This window comes from Haplochromis burtoni, unplaced genomic scaffold (genome assembly GCF_018398535.1).
Source record: "Haplochromis burtoni strain Fernald_Lab_line unplaced genomic scaffold, NCSU_Asbu1 Contig_2, whole genome shotgun sequence".
Lineage (NCBI taxonomy): Eukaryota > Metazoa > Chordata > Actinopteri > Cichliformes > Cichlidae > Haplochromis > Haplochromis burtoni.
Window position 1 is genome coordinate 4,781,609 of NW_024582363.1, and position 26,266 is coordinate 4,807,874.

Here is a 26,266-nt window from a genome sequence, read left to right on the forward strand (position 1 = left end):
TATATATATATATATATATATATATATATTAAAAGGAGTCGAATTTGTGTGAAATTCTTCCCTGTGTTTTGCCTCGCCTGAAGGGCTTTATTTTGACACCAAAAAGAAAGCGAGAAAAATATTGCTGCATTACAAAATCAGGCTGTTCTTATTAAAAAGAGTTCAGTAACATTATCAAAAGAAAAGAACATAAATTATATTGTTTTAAAAACTGTTCTCAAGTGGAAATGAGTGTGTTTTTTGTTGTTAACTGACCTTGGCGAAGGTGTGTGTTTGCGATAATGTGTAGAGATGATAAATGAAGGAATGGAGAATTAGTTAGATCCCTCAGTGTGTTCATTACTAGTCAGTGATGTTTTGTCAATAGGAGGACGCACATCGTCTTGTAAGCTTTGGGCGGTGCATTTACTTGCACTGCTGGGAATTGTCTGTAACCCTGTTTTACATTGAAAATAGCCCAGAGGAAAAGGGGTAAGAGGAGAGAGAGGGGGGGGGGATGCAAAGAGTAACCACTGATTAATTATGCACATCCCTGATTGTGACATGCTATCTGCTGCTATTAATGGCCAAGGATAATCACTCTGGATTGTAATTGCAGCCTTTGACTTCAGAACTGTACTGTGTCCAACATCAATCTTCATGTGAAACCCCACAATTTGGTGAAGAACTTCATTTGAGACTGTTGTTGGGTCTCCAACTTATTTTCAGGAAGAGAAGTGAAGTGTTAAGGAGAAGAGGGGGCAAAAGGGTGGAGGTTGCTTTAAACGGTGTCAGCCATAGACAGGCAAGTTAGAACAGGGCGCTGTGATATTACTGTACACTGCTTGAGGTTATGAAAAATAATTAGAGATCTGTGTGGTAGAAAAAAATGTGTTTTGAGGTATATGAAAGTTTTCACAGCCTTCATTGTTTGAACTTTTAATTCAGCTCTAAATGAGTGTCATTATTCTCTCTCACACATGGTATTATTGTGGAGGAAACTATATGAGAACTTGGGGGAAAGATATCACATTAAAATGTTAAATATGAGTTAATGAGAAAATACTACTCACCAAAGGATTTCGAGGCATCATCAGAACTGCCACAGAAGCGTTTTAGGTACAGTATTTGCTATGAAATGTATATCTTTAAATGTAAATGACTGTTGTAAGTCATATTCGTAATAACTCTGCCTATTAGTGAGAAAACATAAGTAAGATAAATGGAGAGTTTATTCCCCATTTTATAGAATTTCAGCAGGTTTTTTTCATTACAGACTTAAATCTTGTAAAAAAATAACAAAGTGAAGTTGAGGCTATTTTTTTTCTGCCTTGTCCAAAAGCTTCTTTGGCAGTTTGTCTAAAAGCTGAAATGAAACATAGAATGTAATTAGAGGGAAGGGAAACTTTTAAGGGGAATTTCAGGATGCCGAGCAATCGGAGCCATAAAAGCAGATTTTGCTCCCCCATCATAGAGCCTCCTGTCCAGCCAGACAGTATCGGTACACAGTGTGTAATGGGCCTCTTTTCCACCGAAATACACATTTTAGTTTATGTGTGTGTGTGTGCTTTGCTACTGTCACACCTCTGTTATACAAACCTCCTAGTGTGTGTTCCAGATCCAAGGAGAAACCACAATATACAGGCTTTCTTCTTCCAGAAAGACAGAAAAGAGAGCTTGGTGGTGAAGATTTTGCATGGTTTGTGTGCACAAAAATAACAGGTAGAAAAACAGATGGGGGGGGGAAGACCAGGTATGAGGATGAGGGAGAGTGGACGAGCCAAATGCATGAAAAATAGCATGAAAAAGTCTGTCCTTTGGTTCTTTCAGGCCCACTGGCGAGGCTAAACAAACCGCGAATGCTTTGGAGAGACACATTAACTGTAACTGCCCTTGATCTGGCAGTGTTTAGAGTGCTGTCGGCACGGCTAATAAACACTTCATTTAGTTTTAATGGTGCCGGCGCCTCTACGCAGCCTTCAAAAGTACCCTTTATTTGGGTCATTTACGGCTCTTCCTCGAGGAGCACCCAAGGGACGGCAGATCCAGTCCACATCACTGTCTACTGGAGCACTCCAGGCCTGGGGAAAATTAATAGGGCTATCTGGGAAAAATAAATAAGTGATGGGCTTTACCACTGCCAAACAGCCCAGAGAGCTTATTAAGGCAAAGTGAAGTGAGATCGGGCAGTAGAAGAAGAAATTTTAATATGAATTTTTCACCTTTTTATGTAGGGCAGAGCTAGTTGTTTTCTCAGTTTCATCCTGTCCCCCTCTTTTATTCCATTTCCTTGTGCACTCTCTCTCCTGTCTTCTTCATGTCTGTGTTCTTCTTCGACAGTAATTGTAAACACAGCAATTATGGATTGTGCGAGACTTAATTATAGCTTGTGCAGAGCCCTGGGGGGGCTCTGGCGGAATGTTGCAGCTGATAAAAACGCCAGCTCATCAGCACCCCTCCAATGGTGGCAAGCCCCAGTGAGAGTGGACCAAAGGGAGCCGTTCCCCCAGGGCCCTCCCAGTCGAAGGACCAATTAGTATTAGGCGGGAATTAATCTTAACGGGACACAACCACTCAAACAGGTCCTCCCAAGGTGAGGAGGAATTAATGTGGTTGCCTTATTGGTTATTACTGCTGTTGTCGTTTAAGTCGTTCCCCACTCAGCGTATGAGCTTAGAAGTCTCGATAGACCAGATCGCCCTGTAGCAGACGTGTTCTTCTTCATGTGCCATACCAGGACACGAGTTGGAGGAAGCAGCTAGATTCAAAAACAAAGCAAATCAAATCAGAGGAGAAAATGTGTCATCTAATTTTTTGCTTTTCATCTTTGCTGCAGTTCCATTTATCTTTTTCTGGAAAGTCTTTTTGAGGATGGAAAATTTGACACATCAAAATTCTAGTAACTGCATCTTGTATTTAGACATCCAAAACTCAGCCCTGTTGTCAGAATTCATCAGGAGGGGGGCACGTATTGTGATCTATGCCCTGTTTCAGTATTGATTTCTGGGAAGCATGGCTCCATTAAGGTCCTGCCCGGGGGTGTGGAAGGGTCAGCAGGGGAAGTTGTGGGCTGCCGTGACCTCAGCTGTAGTTTACAATCGATTAACTCTGACTGGGAAGGGAGAAGGTCCTAGGGAAGTAAGCACAGGGCCCCACACGCGATTAGGCTACATTAGCCCTCTGGTCAGAGCTGTTCCAGAGGTTGCAGTAAGTTAATTAGCACTTTCTTATGATATCAATGATGACAGGGGTAGAGCAGCTAGCATTGATTTAGCTTTACTCTGTTTCAACCTTGGAGACTAAGCACCAAGGTACCGGATACTCCAGTCCTTCCTTTTTTTAATCCAACACAACTGGCCATGTCACTACCAGGAAGCCGTTTGTAAACAACAATCTCTTATAACCACTAATATACTACTAGTAAGGGATTTTGATAGTTTGATACTTATACATGCTAACTAAGAGGACTAGTAGGTTTTTCACCATAACACATAATGAATGCATGGAATTACATTTATGGTTTCGACAGTTTGCCAGGTTTTGCCGAGCAAGCAGGGAGTTACATTTTTTTTTTTTTTACAATGGCCATGCAATGACTGGACTGCATGTGACAAATAAATCTTGAGAAAGAGGTTTTCCACTTTCCACCCCCACACATCTTCCTCATAATGTGTGTGTTTTCATCTGTGACTGTTTATTGTCTGCCCCATCTTTGTCAAAAGAGAGCAAAAAGAGCCATCACTAATTTCTTGTTTTGTCAATTAAAGTGTAAAGGTGTCAGAAGATGATCGTCTTTGTCTCTCTCACTTACCACATAACAAACATCTCCCTGTCTCATCATGTCTCTCCAGTAATCCCTTTGTTGTTTGCCAGCCATTTTCTTTATTTGGCCTCCTACGCTGTTCTTGTCATTCTTCTTTACCGCTCCATCATTCCTTCTTTCTTGCACTGCGTCTTTCACTCTCAGCTGCTGGTCTCACAGTACTCCCTTTGTTAAATGAAAGGTTTGCCAATAGATCAATCAAACTCTTTGTTCTTCTTCCTTTACAGTACACTACTCTCAATATTGTTTGTTTTACCAGCAGCTAAACTGCATTACACCTTCTTTTTCTCTTTGTCTGTAATGCTCCATCTCCGCCTGTCTGTTTTTGCTCGAGGCCCAGCCAGGCAAGTGAACAGCGACAGATGAAGAACCTTTTCTGTCAGCAGTGTTGGAGGGAATTAATCATGATTCAATAAGTGCTCTGATGAGGATTCAAAAATCCTTGTTAGAGATAGAGCCATCAGGTGTGCCTGATCCGTCATATACTGACAGCAGCCTCAGGGGGGACAACGAGCCAAGTTTTAAACCCTATTTAGGACCCAGTCCTGCATTCAAGTGCTAGTGGTCATGAGAACATGACTTAGAATGCACCAAAAGCCAACCCACCAAACATGGAAAATGTACATTTGGAATCTAGTTGCAATTTTCAGCATTAACCAGCACAGAGTACCAACTGTGCTCAGGCTGCTTCCGGTCAATGTTGTTTTATTTTTTTTATATGTGACTTTTCTAAAGCCTATGTTGGAAGATTGGCATTGCACAAAAATGCAGCCACGTGATTTGACTTTTGACAGCTCAATTTATTGCTTAGTACACTTTGGGAATTTGCTCAACACGTTGTCTAAGCGTAATTAGAATAAGAAGGATTCCTCTATCTGCAGTAACAGCCTCTCCTTTGTTGATTTTACAGTATGTACTTTGCTACAGTCAGAAAAACTTGTCTGATAAATTTAAAAACCTTAAAGTGGCACTGTAATGCGCGCACACCTAAAAATGCACATTTACGTACATAAACCATTATTAAAGTGAATGTACAATGTCACTGAGAGACTGTCAGACGCTTAACAGTGGAATTCCCCTGCAGATTAGCGACTGTACTATTTGTTCATGTCTTCATGTGTCGAGGAAGTGGTTCTTCTTCTTTGTGAATACATAGCAATGTTACAGCTTTGTGAAAAATCTCTGACATGACACACTAATTAGATATGTGCTTAACCCTGAGGCCACAAAAGGCCAATGCGACAATAGACTGTGCTGATATAAATAATAAATATGTTTGAAATGTTGCAAATTATAAGTGGTCTGTTATTGAGGGAGTGTAAGTGAGGTGCTCTTTTTGTATGCACTCAGTTGAAAATTCCTCAGGATGATTTACAGCACAGCTGCAAACAGCTTGTTTAATTTGGAAGTCCAAATGAAAGCGTTTGCGGCATATTGGCATATTTTTCTTGTTAAGCAATGTTTAAGGTAGAGATAGACATTGCAGTAATTGCAGGTTTGACTGAGGGTAGGAGTGGAGTTAGCAGACATCAACACTCCCCCTGCTCTGGGAAGAAAATGAGAATAAAAAGATAATGCTGCAGATAAAGCATGAGACTGGTATGCCATTCGGTTAACTATTTCACTGTTGGGGGATTCACATGGATCCAGCTGAAGATACAAAGTAGACTCAAAGTACAATGGGAAACATTTGAGCAGAAGATAAACAAGAACGCGAAAGAAAAAAAAAAGTAACTGGGACAGAAATTAAGAATGAGGACACATCAGCTCGTAATAGCGGTAGCATAACAAACACAAGCCAAAATTAGTCTCCCACAATAAACTGACAGGGATATAAAAACAAGCCTGCGTACATGTTGTGAGATTATAATGAGGCATTGATTGTTTGTCCTCAATTTCCATTTCAGTTCCCTCTCAAATTGAAGGCAGACACTTGTAAACATCCATACCTATGTCTTTGTTGTTCTCATTATCTTTTCTTTTTACTTTTCCCAAACATGATTGAACTAGAAGATCTAGATTAGAGGGCCAGTGTGACTTCCTGTTTGCAAAAGTACTTCCTGTTTTTTGTTTTTTTTTTGACCATGTTCTAGTCGTCTTTGCTCAGGCTGCTGTTTATCGCCTGTGTGTATGCAACCATCTGAATGTTGGAGCTGAGGTCTTCTGGGATGTTTGTTTGTGCTGTCTTTTATTATGCCATTTTTTTTTTTAACTGCCATTGTGGCAAGACAGGAATGTGCCATTGCTTGTTGTAGGCTGCTAGAGGGAGAAGGCCCAATTACCTGGGGTCCCAGTGCCTGGCTGCAGTTGTAGTCGGGCTGTGTGCGTGTTGGGTTTGTTCTGGTGAGCAGCTGTCCTGGGCCCCACTGGCAGTGATGGCAGGGGATGGTTACGGCTACGGCAGTGACAGCGAGAAAAAGGAAAAAGCAGACAGGCTCGTGCGCTGCCTCCTTGGTACTACTCAGCGGCAAGCACTCCCTGTCTGGCTCCTCACCACTTTTAACGGCTGTCTGATGTTGTAAAATCTTGAATGTGATGCTGCGATTGAAGTAGTATGCATTTCTCCCAGTTTACACAGTATGTGTGGCCAATTAGAGCTGGCGTTATGAGGCTGATGTATGGATTATAGTCTATTATTTCTTCTTCCCTAATGTTGACCATTAACTGCTGTGTCATTAGTTACTTTACCAACTGTGGTGGCAGTCCAGGAAGGCACACAGTCTGTCACACATATTATAATATGGGTACATGGAATGGGATACAGGAATGTGCTTGCAAAATGGTGACAGTATTCTGAGGGATTTTGGAAAAACCAGAAACCACATTAAATGACTGAAAAGCATAATAGCTAGTGCATCGATTATGTGATTAAACTAACTACGGGTCTCTTAAAACCGTGCTTTGAATTTGTTGAGGATTGCAGAGACGCTCAGTTTAACCATGAAACAAATGTATGAATTGTGAGGTTTTCTTAGAGCAGCTGCAGCCTATACAATAGCATCTTGTGTTGTTTCACTGTGACCAGTATTGTGTGTGACGCAGCACTGACTTGCTGTCTGTCTGTCTCATATCCAGTGTGGCGGGCATAGTGAGCAGTGTCTAATGGAGCCTCTGATGAATAATGAGTCCATACACTGGTAATGTTCTGTGCCGAGTAACGGCTGCATTGGTTTCTGTCCTGTTAACTCCACTGGTGTAAGATTGATTGTGCTGTGCTCTGCAGTCATACAAAGACACTTCATTGCTTGGCAATGAAAATAAAGCTTCTCCCACTGAAATGAAGAGCAATGGGACTAGGGCCACAGAGGCAGACCAGCACGAGGCCTAGAAACAACTACAGCCCCATGTCACTAGCATGAGTGAGTGACACACCATGAAATAGGCATCGCTCCAATAAGACTAATTTGTTTACACATTGCTTTCTGCTAATTGAGGTGTGGCAGAATTTATTTTTGCCTCAGTTGAAATGAACCTAAGTCACCCTGATTAGGCCACTCACTGTACTTAGAGATCCTCCACCAAGACTCTCCTTCAAATTACACTTGACACTGTGAAGAAACATCTAATAGAAGTGTGTAATGGGCTCTGATGACAAACTACACGGTTGGAAGACCATGTAATCTCCCCGCAATTAATTAAAGTGCGGCCTGTGTATGTGTGTGTTAGCAGTTTTCTTTTTTTTTAATGCTCCCTTTCTCTCACACCCAACCTAACCAGATGCCACCAAATAACTAAAATAACACTGCCTGTCAACAGTAAAAAATGAAGACCCATACCCTAACAAAGAAAGGTACTTAGAGCTGGCAGGGAGAGGCAGATGCAGGGTTATTTGTGCTCCAGTGCTTCTCAGTGTCCCGGTAAGGGTCCTCCACAGCTCAACATCTGTACCTCCACCCGCCTAATTACCCACAGCACCCCTGCCCCACCGCTTTCTAGTCTGTCACTAACGCAAAGCTCACTGGAGAGAAGGAGGAAAAGCAGAAGGTGAAAATAGTTGGTCTTGCTGGTCTCCAGTGTACATTTACATTGTACAATATTTCGTTTATTCTGTTTTGTTTTTTTTAGCATTAAAGACAGTTGGCTATTATTTTTCACTTTGCTACTTTTTTTCCTTTAACAGCTGTATCCATTCTCTTACCTTTAACTGAGCTGTTATCTCATGCTAGTGACCGGAAAAGATTTTTCTCTCAAAGAAGAAATTTGTTCACTCATTCTTTGCTCTCACGTTTTACTTTTCTAATTTATCTTTTTCTTTATTTATTTCCCGCCACAGTATTGATTTAAAGGCAGAGAACAATTAGGTCCATTTTGGGGATAATTCCTCAGTCTTCACTTATTTTTATCAGTAAATGAGAAATTTGCCATGCTTTTTGTAAGTTTTGATGGGAGCTATCAGTTTGGAGTTACTTGTGCCATTGATTTGATTAAAGGCATTACGCATTGTCTAATGAGTTTTACACATGGCTGAGTGGTGAATAATCACCCAGTGATTTCTGACCCAGAACTCCTCTTCACACCTCCTCCTTCCCTCATTTTTCTCACTTTCTCTCTTTCTCACTCCCTTGGAGCAGAGGACCAGACACTTGGTAGTTCACAGAAGAGGTAACGGAAATCAATTGAGACCGTGATTTGAAGAGTTTTCTTTCTGTTTTTTCCTCTTTCCCCCTCCTCTCAAGTCAAATTGATTCCTTTGCTTGCTTGCTTTAATATTCATTTTAGCTAAGTGTTCAGTAAATGTGCAGAGAATATGAATATTAGGTGTCAAGACTTTTTGCATGAGATCAGTTTTGAAAACTATAAATTTCACCCAGCTGAAAATTGTCTGGCAATTAAAGTGTATTGTGTGTAATAAGCAGTGTCTCTATTGGGTGTTTAGCTTTATCGAGCCTGTCTAGAGATGGAACTCATACCTGCTGCTCTGTGAATTGCAGCACATAAAAGATGGACTGAATATGTTCCTGGGGAATATTGCCCTCTCCAAAAGACCAATCCGTCTTGCTTAGGGAGGCAATCTTAGGTGCGGTAGATAAACTAATATTTGTGTATAACCTCAGTCAGACAATACAAATGATCGGATGATTTTTCATCTCCTTATGCATACAGGGAAATATGAAAAATTGAGGTTTAGGAATATTTGCAGGGTCTGTGAGGCGGCTGACTGGGCCGCTGAGTGCCCTGGGCCACGCTCCTCACCAACAACTGCAGAGTGAAGAGTGATGAGAATATTATGCCCGTCTGTTTCCCGTCACTCCCCATCCTCCCCTCCCACCTTCTTCATTCTCTCCTCTCACCACACTAATTCACATGGCCACAAGATGGAGAGAGAGGGAGCGAGCAAAGCAAAATGAGAGATAAGGCAATAGGCTGGCCGCCCCTCTGGCTCGCCGTCTTCGACTTTTGCTGTCTGTCCATCATTCATGATTGACAGTCATACTGACATAGATCTCTTGGTCCTCTTGCTCTTCTTTATTGTCCCCCCACCCTAAACCAACCTCCCAGCACCACTGCCAGCTCAACCATAGAAACCGTTTCTTCATTTTCTGGGCCTCAGCTCTCTTGCTGCTACAAACACTTCTTATTGGGTTAATTTGCGGATGTTACTGGGCCAAGAATTCATTATTTTGGGGAGCTGGTGTGCAGATAGGGGCAGAGAAGCATTCCTGGTGTTGACGTTTCGTCGTAAAAAAAAAAGGTCATGTTTGAGGTTGAGGGAAGATGCAGGGTCTTTATCTGTGGTAGAGATGTTCTTAAGTCATTAACCATTCAAAAATCCTCCAAACTAAACTTTAATTTATATTAGATTTATTAAATGCATACATTGAACAAGTACATGCAACAACCAGCTTCCTTTTATACACGTTTGTTTTTATAATGAGCAGCCGTTGAGAGCAGAGCAAAAGATGTTTTACCAGTGTCAGTCAAGAAAAGGGCATGTTTTGCTAAGAGACAGGGTGCATTTGGATCCCTTCAAATATAACATCCCAGTGTCTCTCTCTGTACTTTCCCTGCCTTGAAAAATATGCTGAATCCCTAAGAATCCACATGTCAAGTGCAATTCCCCTCACCACCACTCCCTGACATGGAGATGGTGACATTTACCCCAACGCTTCCCTCTCCTCCTCTTCAGGTTTTGAGAGTTTTTATTTTTAGTTTATTGCGTTGCCTCACGCCAAAGCCTCCATGTTTTCCCTTGAAAACCTTTCTGTTTGCTTTCTATATTTCTGCATTATTTGCCTGTGCCCTCTGCTTTTCAATATGTCTTTTTTTTCTCCCCCTTTTTATTTCATTTTCTCCCACCCTCCCACTTTATCCTCTTCCATCCTCCTTCCCTCTATTTTAGCTTTACTGCGGTGAGGAACTTATACCCTCCCCTGTTCATGATAAATCAGGGGTGTGAGCGGCGGTGCTCAGTTGGAGGCATCAGTCGCGAGGCTGATGAGATAAGCGGTGCTCATCTCGTGGCCCTGTATGGAGATTTATTGGGTTGGGATAAGCAACAAGCTAGCCATCACTCTCAGCCAAATAGACTCCCCGCCTGCATGTGTTTATTCTTATTGCACTGCCACGACCACTGCCACTGTCAGGGGTGGAGTAGCCCCCGGAGGCCTGCTCTGTGGTAAAGGAAGCCTAGCTCTGCTCTCTGGATCATTACCTTCTATTAGATCACAAAAACAAGGCTCCACACTGGGACTCTGAGTGACACTGATGGCCCAATTTTTCTCTATCGCCAAAGACCACATACAGTAGGCATATATAAAATAAGGTTATAGTCTATATTGGCTCATCATATCTGAGTGCTAATGGTGTTGTCATCTTTTTCTTTTGGATTTCTAAGCTCTTCTTTTGATGCGCTTAAGAATTCCTAATGAGGCAATTCCATCTGCCTCAGACAAAAATATATATTAGGTGCTGGGGCAGTTGTCAAGGGGTTGTCAAAGCTTGATGGATGCACACGTTCTCTTTTCACCAACAATTGTGTTATCTTTAAATTTTTGGGACAGTTTACTAAACTCACTGGCTTTATATCGGCCACTTGTCCACTTTATGCTAAGTCTAATGCATACCTGTGTACGTATAACCAAACTATTTGACCTTTGCACCGAAGAAACCATATAATATTCCTTTTTCCAAAAAGATTTTCAGTTTATAACCAAACAAATCCATCCATATGGAAATAACACTATTAGCATTCTTGTCGTTAGACCCTTACTTGGCTGTCATGGTATTAGTGTTGCTCATGGTAACAAATGCTATCTAACATTAGTAAAAATTGGCTGGATGCCTCCTTATTCCTACATTTTTGCTATTTTCACACACAGCATTTTCTACACATTATCTGTATGTAAGAGTCAAAGAAACCTAGTGCAGGTTTAACCTAGATGTTAAACAGTAGTCTTTAACAGTGACACCCACTGAAAGTCTGTGTGATGTGCCATTTCTCCTGAAAACAACATCTCATATTACAAATCACAACTTAGATGGAAAAACAAACAGTAAAAAGGCCCGCTGTGACACCGTACTGACTTCAGAGCAGTGGGTTCAAGAGAATACTGAAAGCCATTAATCTGTAGTTGCCACACGTGGCCACAGTACCACTGTGTAGCTTAATCACCATCATCTCACTTTAACTCCAGCTGCTGATGACAGCATTAATTTCAGTGGGCGAGTAATCTAACACAACCGTTGCCTAGCCGGTGTCAGGGAGCCTCAGGCCAGAAGGTGCACATCAAGCATCTTCTTCCTCTCTCCACTTCCCCCTCCCTGCCACAAAAACATACACTCCACTCACCCAACAAGTTCTCCACAAATTGCTTTTACCCTCCTCACCCCACAAGTGTACACATGAACACACAAATACACGCACAAACTTAGGCCTGGGCAGGGTAGTGGGGGTTAGTTTTTCAGCACTCAGGTTATATTTAATCATGGCTGGCGGATGATGAGGCTTTTCTCTTTATGAAAGGTATTAGAGCAGCACTGTGTTTTCACTCAGCTTTACACTCTGCCCCCATGCTTTTCTTCCCCTGACCTGTGTTACCATGTGCCAGGGAAGAATTTGATAAAGTGACACCAGGCTCCCACTATCTCTACCTTTCTCTCCATCTCCCATCTCTGTCTCACATTCTAATAGTTCGTCTGGCAGGTCTGGACTGTCTCTCATCTCATCAGTGGGGTCACACCTCTGGGCTGCCCTTTTCCCTCTTCACCAGCACTTGCCTTGTCATTTATTTTGCTGCTGAAATGGCCAGCAAACCGGCAGGTCTGATTCAATCTCTTACATCCTCAGGCTGATGTACCGGACAGAGTGCGATAGTGCTCGCAGAAATGAAGAGGGGCAGGGTTTAACAGTAGGAACATCAGGCTGTGGTGTCCTGCAACTTTTTGCACTCTGCTCATCCTTTGCTCTTTCCTCACTAACAACAACCTTCAGGGAGTGTTTTCTTGCACCATTCATTGTTAAAACACACACTCCTTGGCCAGGGAATTGCACTCTGACAGAATACTCTAGTATTCAACTTTCCCTTCGCATCCTTGCGTATGTGACTTTCCTCAACCCTAGTTGATCTGTACTACTTCTATTTAAGGGTCCTATTCTCTTTGATCGAACTAAAGTTACAGAGAAAAGTGAGAAGCATTGGGGAAGCTCCAGCAGGAGGGTTTACATACCCTTTCAACACTTTGAGAAGAGGGGATGCTCTACATTCTGCTTCATGTTGCACCCAGAGACTCTCCCCACTTCACTAGCATGCATCAGCAGACACTTGGTCATTAGGTAGATTGACAGTGATTGTCTGGCCTGCAGAGCTGAGGCAGCCTCTGCTCGGCTCAGATGCCTTCTTTGAAATGCACACATATAGATTTTGTGTGAGTGAACAGAATTAACAGAAAATGTTACAAGCTCAGGTAATCGATAAAGTGTGAAAGATGCGGCGGACAGTGTGGAAATCACATTTTGGACAGGTTACTACTTCATAATTGATTTGGCTTTAAGCAGCTACCTTTTTTACTTTAAAGCTGGTGGTTAGTGTCTCAGTGCTCCTTTTTCCCTGCACTAAAACGGCAAAAAGTGAAAGGTATGCTGAGGCGTGATCAGAGTGTGGTGTTCTGTCTTACAGAACTTTGCCAATTGCTCTTTTCTTTTCAGTTTCTTAGATAGGGTGCAGAGACTAGTTTCCTCCTTTGTGTTCTGTGAGAGTTGGGCACGTCAAACTAAACGCTCTAGCATCTTATATCTGTCATGTTGGATTAAGCTGTTTAGTAGCTGTTTTGACAACGGAGCTTGAACTCAGATTGATTTGTATTTTTCCATTAGTTTATCCCTTTTCCATATCAGTTTTCATGTGAGTTTCTTTCTGTTTGCACATTCAGAAACAAATCTTCAGGAGGTTGGGACTGTCCTCTATTATTCATCGGTAGTAATGATGAGAGGAGCTGGCAGGATCTGTGGGCTTATTGATCCTGTCCTCTGGTTTCGTGCCTTACCTCCTGTGGGGGTGGAGGAAAGGAGGTGAGCTCAGCCCAGATGCACATCTCTTCTCAGGAGCTGAGATCTGGCCAGCCCTATGTTTCTCTTCCCAGGCACTGAGACCTTGGTGCGTCATTTTTGTCTTGAGAGCCCTGTGTTGCTGTGATTTAGAGATACTGAAGTTTTGTCATGTTATCTGTTATTTCGAAAGGTCTGCTTTCTGTTGCTGTTGTTAATGGATTATTAAACATAAAGCGATTCCCTTTTTTCTAGTTGTAAAATATTACGCTTTGATTATGACCCCATAACCCCACAGATAACAGTCATTCAGAAACTGTACAGTTTTTAATGCTCTCATGAATTGTGTGAGTTTGGGGTATTTTACTGTCTTAATGGGAATTCTTGAATGCATTATATTGGGGCCTTGCAGAGATTTTTGTGTCCTTTTATTCCGCTGTCCGTGTCTATGTATTTCTTCACTAAACCCACTTCCCCAGTATACAATGCAAGCAAGCTAAATTAGGCCAACCTCCTTTTAATACCGTGGAGAGGGGAGAAGCAGCCATTATGAATTATCCTTAATTACAGCCATTTCCTAAACTAATAAAGCTGCTGAATCTTTACTGCAAAGGTTAGTTTACCCAGCATGCATAAAAACCACTTCGTGTGTGTGGGTTCATGTCTGTGTGTGCGCGTATGGGTGCGGGAGAGCTGGATGGCTGGCTGGCAGCACCCATAGTCCCATTAATTTCACGTGGGTTCCCTATCACCAGCCACAGATGCCTATAGACACGTAAATGAGTCTCCAGCGAGTGGCGGGCTGCCTCCGCCAGCCAGCTCGGGCCTAATGGTCTGGAAAGCCAGCTTATGTGACGGAAGGAGATGAGGGCCTTATTTACACTGGCACACATTAGTGGATGGATGCTGATTCACTGATTAACACGTCAGCCTTTCCCACATCCCCCCCTCTCATGCCTCCCTCAGTTCACCTCTTTCCTCTGTACCTTCAAACCTTTATGCTCATAGTTACACACAATAATCTGACTATACAAAAAAATGACTTGCATAGCCTTTTTTTGTTTTTGTTTTTCTTCTTCTTGAAATTTACTACACCATTCACAAGCTTATACCGGTAGGCATCTAGTACATACGCTAAAACACACACACACACACACACACACACACACACACACACACACACACACACACACACACACAACATTGCCACTCTTGGAAATGCATGGTGGCAGGCTGCTGAGAACAGGGAAGCCATCTGTGAATGATAGCTCCTATGGAAAGATAATGTTTCCCATGCAGCACCGAGTGAGGCGCTGATGGAAGAAGATGACTTTTTGAATGGTTAAGTGGGTAAACGTTAGATCATGGCCACAGTGCTCCCATTTGCCTCACTCACCATCAATCCCTCCCTCTCCCCCTTGCTCTGCCTTTCTCTCTTTTTTCCCGTCTACTAGATTGTTTATTGAAAAAGCACGAGGAGGCCGCCGATAAGAGAGGCAAGGCTAATGCCGTGATTTGTGTCAGTCACGCCGTACAATTTGTTACAATCGCAACACTTATCACAATATAATATGTTTATTCTGGTCAATTAAGTGGCACAGGAAGGCTCCTGCATTTGAAGTGTCACATGCAAGATGGGACGGGGTGAGGGCGATCAAAGGAAATGGAACTAATCTAATTGTACAGCATCTCAAGCTGCTGCCACCTCCGTAGCCCTTGCCATCGCTGTTCGGCTTATAAACTGATGCATTTTGAAGAAAAGAAGGAGACACAACTACAGGTTTACAGAAACAGAGGTGGCTAGGTGCTGATCTGTATCTAACGTGTTTGTTGAACAGATAAAGGCAGGTGCTGCACATGTATGCAATCAAACAAAGCAATCTGTTTTGTTTTGGGGAGGTTTTATATCAATTTTTGGCTTCACATATATGCACTTGCTTAAGTGTCATCAAACGTATTTAGACATTCAGTTCAGCACATACAGAGAGACAATGCTTGAAAAGCAAGATTGTAGTGCTTACCATACATATGCTCCGTAAACACAAGAAAGTGCTTGAACTTAGAGCATTTGCATTCAAACACAATCGTACACATCCCTCAGCAAAGAATAGGACATAGATGACATAAATGCAAAGAGTAAAAGTGCAATAAATACCCAAATAATTGTGCTATTACAAAGGTTTACATTTGCAAACAAATATAGATATATACAAGCACTTTTAATTTAAAATGCAAATACACTCAAAGAATAAATGGTTTATCAGAAGACTTTTTTTTCCAGTTATACAACATCATGCACGCACGGTCACACACACAAACACACACACACCTGGACATGTTTTGGCCTAGTCCAACATGGATCCCAAAAGAGTCACAGTATACATAAAAACAGGCCAGGCAGTGAAGGCGGACTGTGTAGCAGACCAGTGCTTCCATCGATCTGAGAGGGTTCATTAGGTAAGTGCTGACATCACAGATTGATGTCTCTTTAAACCAGTGCCTGCTGAGGAGCTGACAAGGAAAATCACCACTATTGACTCCCTTAGTGGTATTTGTGTGTGTGTGTATGCGTGTGCCTTCAACGTATTGTGTGATATGTACACGTGCCAGTAAAATGACCATGTGCGTACTAACATTTGGCACACAGCTGTATCTGTTTGTGCCTGTGTGTGAGTGCACAAGTGTGTTTTCCTAGAAGCCACATTACATATCCTTGTCTTTAATGGGCTCCTTGGGTGTAGGTGTTCACCAGTGTTGCCAGTTATACAACCAGCCATGCAGCTAAGGAGCCTGTCAGCCTGTTTCTGCTTTTACGCCACCATGCATCCATTTGCTATCAGAGTAGGAAAGAGATGGAGTGGAAAATGGAGATAAAGAGGAAAGGAAAGAACGTTGCGTGGAGGAGTCATAGAGGGACTGAACAGAATCTCTCCCCATCTATATTTCATCAGCACGTTTAGAAACTCTGTTTGGTAATTATGTTGTGCAAGTTTCTGACTAATTTGCAATCCAGTGAAAACCCCGACATGGGGCAGCTTACATTCCATATGAGAGCTAAATGCTGTTTAGTTCAAATTTAGGAGTTTGGTTTTTAAATTCTTGTCGAGGAACCAAAAAGTTATCTCTATATGTGACCCCAGTTCCCCGAGCCTCTACTTGTTGATTGATTTGAGATGTCGTTTGTATCTGATGCTTTTCTCTAATTAAGATCAGGCTAGAATCGGTGGCATTGAGCGTCTCCACAAACCTATTGATTGGAATGGGGAAGGAGTCGGTGTTTGTGAGGACACAAGTGACAGGAGTGAAACTGCTGGAAACAGCCAGAGCATTAGACACACCAGATCGAGGAGACTGATGGTCCACAGTTTCCCCACTGCTGGTCTTTTTTAGATCACCTCTAGTTCAACTTAAAGTTGAAGTTTTCAAGAAATGTCTGGTGACATGCTGAAGAAGCACAGACAGTAGAATTTTGGTTATGCAACCACAATAGTGAACTTCTACTAATGGAATCATTTTTGACAGCATCAGGCTGATCATCATTTTCAAATTTAATGTTGCATTTACAACACAGAATGATCTGTTAAGTGATTTCTTTTAAGTATCGATCTGCATCTGTTGTGGTACATCAATACTTTGTGGTGAAATGTTAAAGTGGCATTGATGCCTGGATCTCAGTGTCACCTACTCAGCAGTCTTAAGCTCTGATGACGATACAATAAGCATTACCTCCAATAAACACCACGGTACCACATCTTGTAGCTTTAAATGAGCAATTGATTAGTTCCTTTGAAGAATGATGTAATCTCAGTGTTCTCATGTCCATTTAAAATGTGTTTAAGTGATATATAGTTGAGGAGAAACAAAAGAAAGTCACTTTATCTGGCATTAATAGTATCAATACACAACACGATGTCTTGAAGGAAGCAAGAAAAAGTGAAACAACTAGAAAAGTTTTCTTGTACTTTATTTTATCATGAGCTGAGCATAATGCAAAGTGTTAGGATTGAAAAATGTGCAGAACTGAAGGCAAGATTCCCTTCTAGGCCATCACCACCAGAGGCACATTGCTATTGGCTGCCTCCAGGAGATTAAAGAGAATAATTGCCAGCTGATTGGCTGTTTAATATTTCATGGACCTTTGATGCACTGGGTGTTTGTATTACCTTTATCAGCAGGCATAATAATAGGATAGGCTTTGACTCACTTAAGTAAAACAGGCTTTTTCACAGTACAGGAATTGCTACTCTTCTTTTGAGCAAAAATGAACACAATAGACTGTCAGTATATTTTTATGGGCTATACAATATGACATATGATCATTTGAACTGATCAATACTATTGGTATCACAGAAAGATATATAGATATAGATATATAGATATCTATATATATCTATATAGATAGATAGATATATCTGTCGGCGCATAGGTGTGTGTTTCATATAATTTGTTGATTACACTTTCTAATAAGTACTGAAGATGCAGTGATGGATTTCATCTTACATTGTAACTGCGTATAATATTTATATTTTTCAGTGCTGAATACATAATAAACTGAATAATAATAACCGAATAAAAAATAAACCTCCAGTGTAATTTATGCAAAATATATAACGTCTATAGCTACTACAACTATAGCAGTTGTGGTACTGCAGTTGAGAGCACACAAGCTGCAACAACAGTAGAACATTTATAGTACTACTACTGTTTATTTCAGGATTGTTCATATTTTCAACAATTTAAAATTTTGGAAATCCTTCTGTTTTAACTCTATACAATAAAACTAATGTGTTTTACTGGCACTTGCATGAGTATGAGCATATATGAGAGAGTATATGAGCTAGATGTGCTAGCTCCACCCGGATCAGGGACAGCTGCCATTGACGGTCCCATGTTCGTACCTCTGCCTGATGACACTAATCTCTTTCTGTAGGTGACCTACCTCCTCTTTCCAAATCTGTCGGCGCATAGGTGTGTGTATGTGTGTGTTTGTGTTGTGTGATGGTTGCCGCGGATGTCTCCTCTGTGGTTCCGCTTCGGAGGTCCAGGAATGGTGAGCTTCTCATGGTTGTCACTTTGAGGTGTGAGAGCAATCATTTCCTTGGACAACAGTCCCATCCTCATCCCTGCTTCCCGCCTGCTCGGATTAGTTCCTCTTGCTAAGAAAATTTGCATCCAGAATATTTTCTCCTAATTTATTTTTTCACTATATTTCCAGTTTTCTTTTCTTTCTTTCTTTTTTTTTCTTCCATCTGTGTCTCTTTCACTGCCCTTCTCTGTTTCCTTTCTCCTTGTTTTCCCCTGGACGCTGTAGAGCATTTTATTACAGTTGTCAGAAGGAGTAACAATTCTATTGTGGGGTGATTACAACAGGGTGTTTTACCCACAGATCACCAGAGCAATTAAAATCTGTAAATAAGGCTACCCATGATGCCTCAGTCCAAACAATGGGGTCCCATAGGAAGTGTTTGTTTGAAGGAGAACAGTGGAAGTGAGTTTCTCTTCCTTTTACTCTCACTCTCTCTCTCTCTCTGTTTCTCTCCCTCATTAATTAGGATATGCTCCTTCAACCCAACATGACTGTGTCGATGGGCAGCTCTGCACAATCAGTGTGACACATATTTCAGACACAAGATGAAGTTGTTTACTTTTGTGTCAGACCATGCATTGCGCCACTACACTTTTGTTTTGCAGAATGGAAGAGACAATGCAGGCCTAATTGTGCCAGTTACAGCTGTTAGGGAGAGGAAAGAGAAAGACTTGTGCCAGCTACTGTGAAAAGGAAAGTAGGGACTCTCTTGTGCATCTGTGTCTGACACCCGTGCAAACAACACTTACGATAAGGATGTTTTAATGATAACTCTCACAAACTTTTGTTGTATGTTGGTTTTGAGCGCTATTTAAGTAATCTGAGAAAATACCAATTGGCAAAAAAAGAATCAGTCTGACTATGACTCTTAAGTTGAAAGTCCCTTAACTCCTGTCATGTCATTTGGCCTGTATTTCTTCCAATCACTTGGCAGTGTATCACAATTGTGCCCTGCCATAGTCAAAGGACAGTTCTGCCAGGTAATGTCATATTATTTCAGTGAACAGTTGCATTAGGAATCAAGCTATCCATCAGCACAGAGGGATGCTGTAATTCCAGTTTAGCCTTTAAACCTGGGTTGTTGTTAATTACCTGGTTCACAGCAGTGCATAAAGTGATGCAAGCACTCTAAATTACTTCTTAATGTTTCTTTTCTTTGTAGAGACAAAAGAGCTCTTTGTAGTTTTGTGGGAAGACATGTGGAACATGTCATGTATTTCGTGTCAGGATGTGTGTGTATCGCTTCCGCAACCGCCCCCACCCCACTTCATAAATTACTCACGATTGGAGTTTGGGCAGGTTGGTAAAGGAACCAGATAGATAGAAAGAGGACGACCGTGGGAGTATTGCAGCTCAACACAGCACCATGATGATGCCAGACTTCAGGGGCCTAACCAGAGGCTATATGCCTTATCAAGATCCTGTTTACAGTCAGCCAAAGAAGCTACCAGCCACCCATTTCCATAATGCTGCCTGCGGTCCTCCGCGGAAACTAATTTATCTGTGCCGGAGATGCACCATGATGTTGCCTGTTCTGCACCTCTCTCACTTTGTATTCTGTATGTTGTGTTTCTTTCTTTTGTTTCTATCTGGGGTTTTTTCCCTTTCTCATCTTATCCTCGCTCCTTATTTACTGTTTCTTTTTTTTTCTAACTCTTGATGAACTACTTTTTTCTTGCCTTTCTTCCAGCCATAACCCCTTAATTCTGTCTTTTTCTATCTATTTGAATCACTTATTGCTACCCAACACAGTATATATAACACATCAGCTTAATTTTTGATAAGGATGGGCGAAGAATTAGAAGCAAAATCAATAAATAAAAAGAGAGTTGCTGCTTAGAGAGATCCAAGAGTCAGTAATTAAACCCATACAAAATTTAACTGAATGGAACTAAATATATGGCACTGCCCGCTTGTGTATTTGTGATCTTGTTTTTACCCTCTTGTTATACCCATCTCTGTGTGAGTCTGCCATCTTCAGCTTTCCTCCTTGTACTTTTTTTATCATATGTTTGTGCCGATTTTTTTCAGCTTGAGCCACTTGTGTAGTTGCCATGTTCATGTGCCTGTACATCAGTGAGCATCTGCTCTTTCAACAAGGTCCCTATGGCCTCAAATGTCAGACCAAGCAGCTGCCAGACAAGTGCATTGTGCAGCAGGCTTGTGTTTTGCCTCCTCCCATCCCTCCACTTCATGTTCTGTGATGTTAACTGTGATTGAAAGTAAGTAGGCAGCAGCAACTGGAGGAGGAATGATGAGAAAGGTCTCTGTTTTTAAAGAATTCTGTTCTTGCAGTACTGGACGGCTGTTCTCCGGGGCTTTTGGCCAGGTGGGAGTAGGCGTTATGTTGTGCATTAGGAACAGCTTCCTCTGCCCCCTTGTGTGAAAGACCACTGCAATGGAAAGCCATTTGTAGTTCATCAATGCTGAGGTCCATGTACTATAGATTATCAGGGGACAAACAGCATGTGCACTTGAATCTCATGTGTGCACATGTTTGAATATGGTTCTGTATGCTCTTGTACACAGATTGTTGATTCCCTGCTGTTTATCATAGTATGGCGAGTGCAATAATATGTCACTGGATGCCCGTTTCAGAGTATACATTGTTTTGCGTATTTCTTTGTGTGATCAAGTAGTCACAGGGTGTGAGCACTGATGCGGAAGAGATGGAGGGTGAAGAGACAAGCAGGTACCCCCCTGGAGGGACCTTGGGGGCATCAGGCCAGGGGTAGCCCCTCTAGCTCCCTCACAGCACACTCTGGTTTGCTCTCAGACACTGCTATTGATTTGTCCACTAGATAAGACCACAGGTTAGCTGCTCTACTAAGTATTGCTCTTTTCACCTCCCTTTGGCTGCAAACAAATCCTGGAGACTGGTTCCATTTGATGTTAGCTGATGTTCCTTTAGACTTATTTTTTCTACCAACACTACTTAACCATGGCATAAAGCAGGTATAAGCCATCACAGGGCACTGTGAGACTCACTCTTGCCCCATAAATGACCCAACCCTAAACTAGCATACTTCTCTATTGTCTTATCCTGAAGCTATAGGAAGCCATGAGTTCAATTCTGTGGCAGGTCTACAAGCTGTGAGAAAAGGGACTTTAGCTGTCAATCAATCCGCCTTCATTTCAGGATGCCAGAAAGTACAAATTCTGTGTTAATTCAAGCCTAAAGTAGATTAGTCCAAACCGTAAGTTGAAATTGTGCCTGTACTTTGGTATATGTGATCAACATGTGCAGCAAAGTGTAAGGTTTGAACCTGACAGATTTAGATGGGAGCCAAGGCAACTCTTGATCAGGCTAAGACAGTTCATCTCATTGCCAAGTTCTTATGTGATCGGAAGTCAGTCGGCAGCACCTCAGTGCTCACTGACAGATGGATGAATCAAGTCTTCAAAAGGCTTCATCGATGACACATTAACATGAGCCGAGCTTCCTAGAGGACTCTGAATTCTGAGCTGTCACAGGTGGCAGATGAGATAAAGCTACTATGCCGCTCTGCTTGTTTCGTAACATAACCTAACTCATGTTGAGAAAAAAAAGTTGGCACCTGCTTGACATCAATTAAAAAGCAGTTTGAGATGTGAGGGATGGCTGTTGTAGCATGTCTTGTATTTTTAATTAAAACAACCTCCTCTGAGTCATCATCAGCTTTTCATGTGTCCGAAGTCAGAACAGGTGTGAAGGTAAAACAAAGAACAGTGAAGAAAAGGAATACCACAAGGGTGTGGGTGTAACATAACTTCCCACGCATCGTAAGCCAGTATGTCCTTACAAGACATTGCAACATGCTTTATCATTGTTAATCAGAAAACTGCAGTGTAGGACAACAAAATACCAGCTTGTCATATTGTTTGTTTTTCTTTTGCTCTTAGTTACGTGTCATTTATCATGGCAGAGAGCCAGAACTGTTAGTGTGTGGTAAACTGGTTCTCTCTTGGATGAGAAATTGAGGCTGTTACCAGCAATGTCAGTAGCTGAGGGTTGCATGCAAAATTTAACTGAATGGAACAGGCATCATGAAGGATATCAATAATTTTGAATGGTAAATTTTTAGACTACAAGATATTTTCTGGTGCAGTGGCATAGTTAGAAATGTACTGCCTTTTTCTCTCCGATGCATTGCAGCAATTTGTCAAGACATAACAAAAGCTGCCAAAAGTAACAGCTCAGATGCTGTAGTTTGAACCCAATTAAAATAATAAAATAATAATGTGACCAGTAGAACCATAAAGCATTTTACTAACCTTTGATCCAATTTTTACTGGACTCTTATTAAATCAGAATCAGAATACTTTATTCATCCCTGAGGAAATTATGGAACAACTGAAACAGAATGCATGCCGATTGACTCATGCGCACAACAAAAGATAATGGAGAAGCACTGAAACTCATAATAGTTTGAATCAAAACTGGAAGCATTTTATACATGACAACCCAAAGTGTCCAAAATTCCAGTACGTCTTAAAAAGCAGCAAAAACAAAACAGAAAACATGGAAGGTATTAAAAAGAAAGAGTTACATCAGTCACTGATACTAACACTACCTAAAATGTGTAATTAATATGACAATTAAATGCAGTCAAAGGATCATGGCAAGTACTGCTGCTAAAAATCATGCCACCCTGCTCGACCCTTTTGTTTAAAGTGTTATCATATCTACCATCTGCATAGAAATTGATTGATATATTAATCTTCTGTAAAACTGTAGAGATGCTACTTATTGAAATATGGAGAATGCTTTTGACCTGCACTCAAAAAACTCTGTTTTAACCTTCCACTTTATATGAGGCTCTTAGCTACTCATAGCTGCAACTTTTTATCTACTTATCAATAGCATTTACCTGCAACATGAATGGGGAGGACAGGGACTAATTGCAGGGACAAATGTTCCTGACTGTGGGGTTTGTAGTTGTCTGGGCCTAGTCCAGGCCCTGTTTATCTCAACCTCTGTTGGCAGTCATACACACACCACACGCACTATGCTCTGATTTAACCAGAGGCAAAGCCCTCGCAAACCCTCACTCTTTCTCATCAAAGATTCATAAAGGCAAGGTTCTCAATGATTTTCTGTCTCTTCCCGTATTCACAGCTTGTTGTCCTCACCCTCCCTGTCTCCTGCCAGTCAGACAGCGGAAGTCAGACGGAATTACAGCTGAAGTGGCCGCTGGCTCCGTGTGCGTGTGTATGTGTGTATACGTGAATGTTGGTTTCTGTGGGTTTATGGCATGTGTGCTTGCACTGGTAGGCGTTAGGTGCAGAAACGGGGTAGCACATGGTCACAAAGGCAAGGACACGGATGGACAGTGCCATGTTGATGTTGTACTAAAAATGTTAGTAGCCCCCATGTGGGGAAAAGAGTTAGTCCCCACCCTCTCTTCTCTTCCCCTCATTCACTCCTTCCGCTGTTCTTTGTCTTCCTTTCCAACCCCTGAGCTCTGTGTGCTGTGGCAGCTTCCACACTGGATCTAAAACTAGCTCAATCAGAGCCCCACTCACCATGCCCAGGGCACACCATCTGTAGCCCTCTGAGTCCTTCCGTGTGTGTGTGTGTGTGTGTGTGACTATGTCAGTGTGTATTTACCTCCCTATTTATGTGTGTGTCCATTTGTGCGCAAGCTTAGAAGCATGAGTGTGAGTATGTGTGTCTGCAAACCCAAAGCACCGTGCCTCAGCCTGTTAGTCTTGGTACTTACCAGGCTTAGCCAGATGAGGGCCACTCAGCCTGGATCTAATTCCTTCGACTCTGGCAGCACTTCACTCCTGGCTCTTTTTGCCTCTCAAGTGTGCATCTGTGACCTTGGCTGACATCAGCGAGGGTTAAACTGTGGACTTGGAGATGTGGCCACAGTGATTGAGCTGTAAGCTAGTTTCTGGATCAGAGCTTCCGAACAGCCATCTGGGTGTCTGTGGGGCTCAGAAAGAGGTTATCCCTCTCTTACACCCCACAGCTGACCCTGGATCAGCTGTGACAGCAGAGAATTTAGTATGAAGCATCCTCGCTGGGATAGGTGGTACACAGTGGGGATGTTTGTGGAGTGAAAAAAATCATTAAGAGGGGAAACTAATAAAGTTGATCTCTGTTACCATGTTAGCCGTAATCCCTGTGCTTTTATTATGAAGAAGTCTGCTCATCACCTTTGATGTCTTTGTGGCAGATAGCCCAACCTGTATTGGCTTCAGCTCTTATTTTTTCTTTGTAACTGCTTGAACAATGAACATCACATGCATATTTCTTTTTTCACACACCAATAAAAGTATGACTAAGGGTTAGGTTCTATGAAACACAGTCCTCAGTTTTGCCAGTGTGGTAGTTATTACACTGTGTACCGATATTGTCAATACAAACAGAATATAATTAAGTACCTGTTAGACCACAAAGCACTTCTTTTTCAACACCCAGAACACATTTCAATGAGTGATTCACATCATCATGCATCAACTTATCTACATAGACAGGTACTTGAATAGTGCCACCCAGACACATGCACCCCATTGTATTGCACTGTGTGAACCTTTTGCATCGTGTTCTGTGCAGTGCCTCAGGGCCTAGCCTGGCTGGTCTTCCAAACAAATTGCTGGCTGTTCACAACGTTTTAAATGCTGAGTCCCTCTAATTACACTATTTACTTAATAGGGTGAAACAAAACTCGTGTTCACGCAGCAGGAGTACCAGGTGATGCAGAAGTTCAAACACCTGGCGAAAAGCACTCCTCTGGCACGGATGCACAGTATACACATGTGCATGCATGAATGCACACACACACTCACATACTGTGATGCAAATACTAGAGGTTTCTTTCATGGTTGGATTAGACACTTTACCAACTTTTGGAATTTTTTTTTGTTCATACTTTCTTGTTTACTGTGGGAAAAGGCATCTGGAAAAGTGTAGCTCATTAGTTACTGTATACCCAGTCTGACATTTTCGGAATTAGTTCTTCCTCTACTGTAAACAGAGTGAGTAATGCCCATATGGGAATGTGTGCATCATCTCCTACTTTGTGCTACTCCTTTGTTTGTTCATTTTAAAGGTTACACAAAAATGGCAGATATGTTTACCAAATATTAAAAAAAATCCTGTTTTTAATGCTGTATGCATACAGCATTAAAAACAAGCACTTTGCTGTTTGTTTTTGTAGGAACTTTTCAATGATTGTCACATTATAGCCTATTCCTGGACTAGACTAGTTTATGAGTTTGAAGATTTATGACTGTTTCAGTGGGGCGTGTTTACGATCACTGGTTTGCTGTGCCTATTATGTGATCTCATTATGACAAGCTGTGTCAACATTGATGTGACAGTTTAAATGCAGTTTTAACAAAATGTAATATTTATCCAAATATGTTTCCTGCGCTTGAAAAGTTGGTCGTTTGTTCCCATGCTTTGTTTAAAGAGGATAGCAAAGTCACTTTCTTTTTTTAAAGAACTGGAATATACCCATTTATGAAACCCAATATCTGTTGTGCAACTGTTTGAAAACTTCTATCTCACAGTTGTGCTTTAAACAAAGACTCCAAAACTTAACAACACATCCCCTAGAGAAAGAAGGATGACTTGTATCTAGGCAATTTAGGTTACAATACACTATAATTAGCTTTGCTAAGTTGACCCTGCCATTGTCACCTGAAGACAGGTGGGAATTGTGCCTAGGCTGAAACAAACTTATCATATGACTGGGGTCAGGTGTTGTCCAGTGGCTCAGTTGTATTGCTTTTGAGGCAAGCCTCATTCATCATCAGCTTTATTGCACCATTCAGATGATGCCCACAAGGCACTAACACTTGGCCAAGAGGGAGGGAGCATACAGTGCAGGGTAGGGAGGGATAAGGGTTAAAAATGATTGTTTTACAAGATCACTTTCCGCACAACAAGTTTTCACAGCAA

The 26,266-nt window shown here is 41.7% G+C and overlaps 1 protein-coding gene across 2 annotated transcripts in view; it reads left to right on the plus strand.

The window, feature by feature from the left end:
• fto (FTO alpha-ketoglutarate dependent dioxygenase) overlaps positions 1 to 26,266 on the plus strand; it is a 113,421-nt gene that overhangs the window by 78,342 nt on the left and 8,813 nt on the right. Inside the window, exon 9 of one of the 2 annotated variants that reach the window (XM_042218470.1) lies at positions 13,172 to 25,447. The exons of the other annotated variant lie outside the window; for it this stretch is intronic. Within the exon in view, the coding sequence (XP_042074404.1) occupies positions 13,172 to 13,259 (88 nt within the window). The 3' untranslated portion in view covers positions 13,260 to 25,447. Of the gene's footprint in view, positions 1 to 13,171; positions 25,448 to 26,266 lie in introns of those variants that run through there. 2 annotated transcript variants of the gene reach the window in all.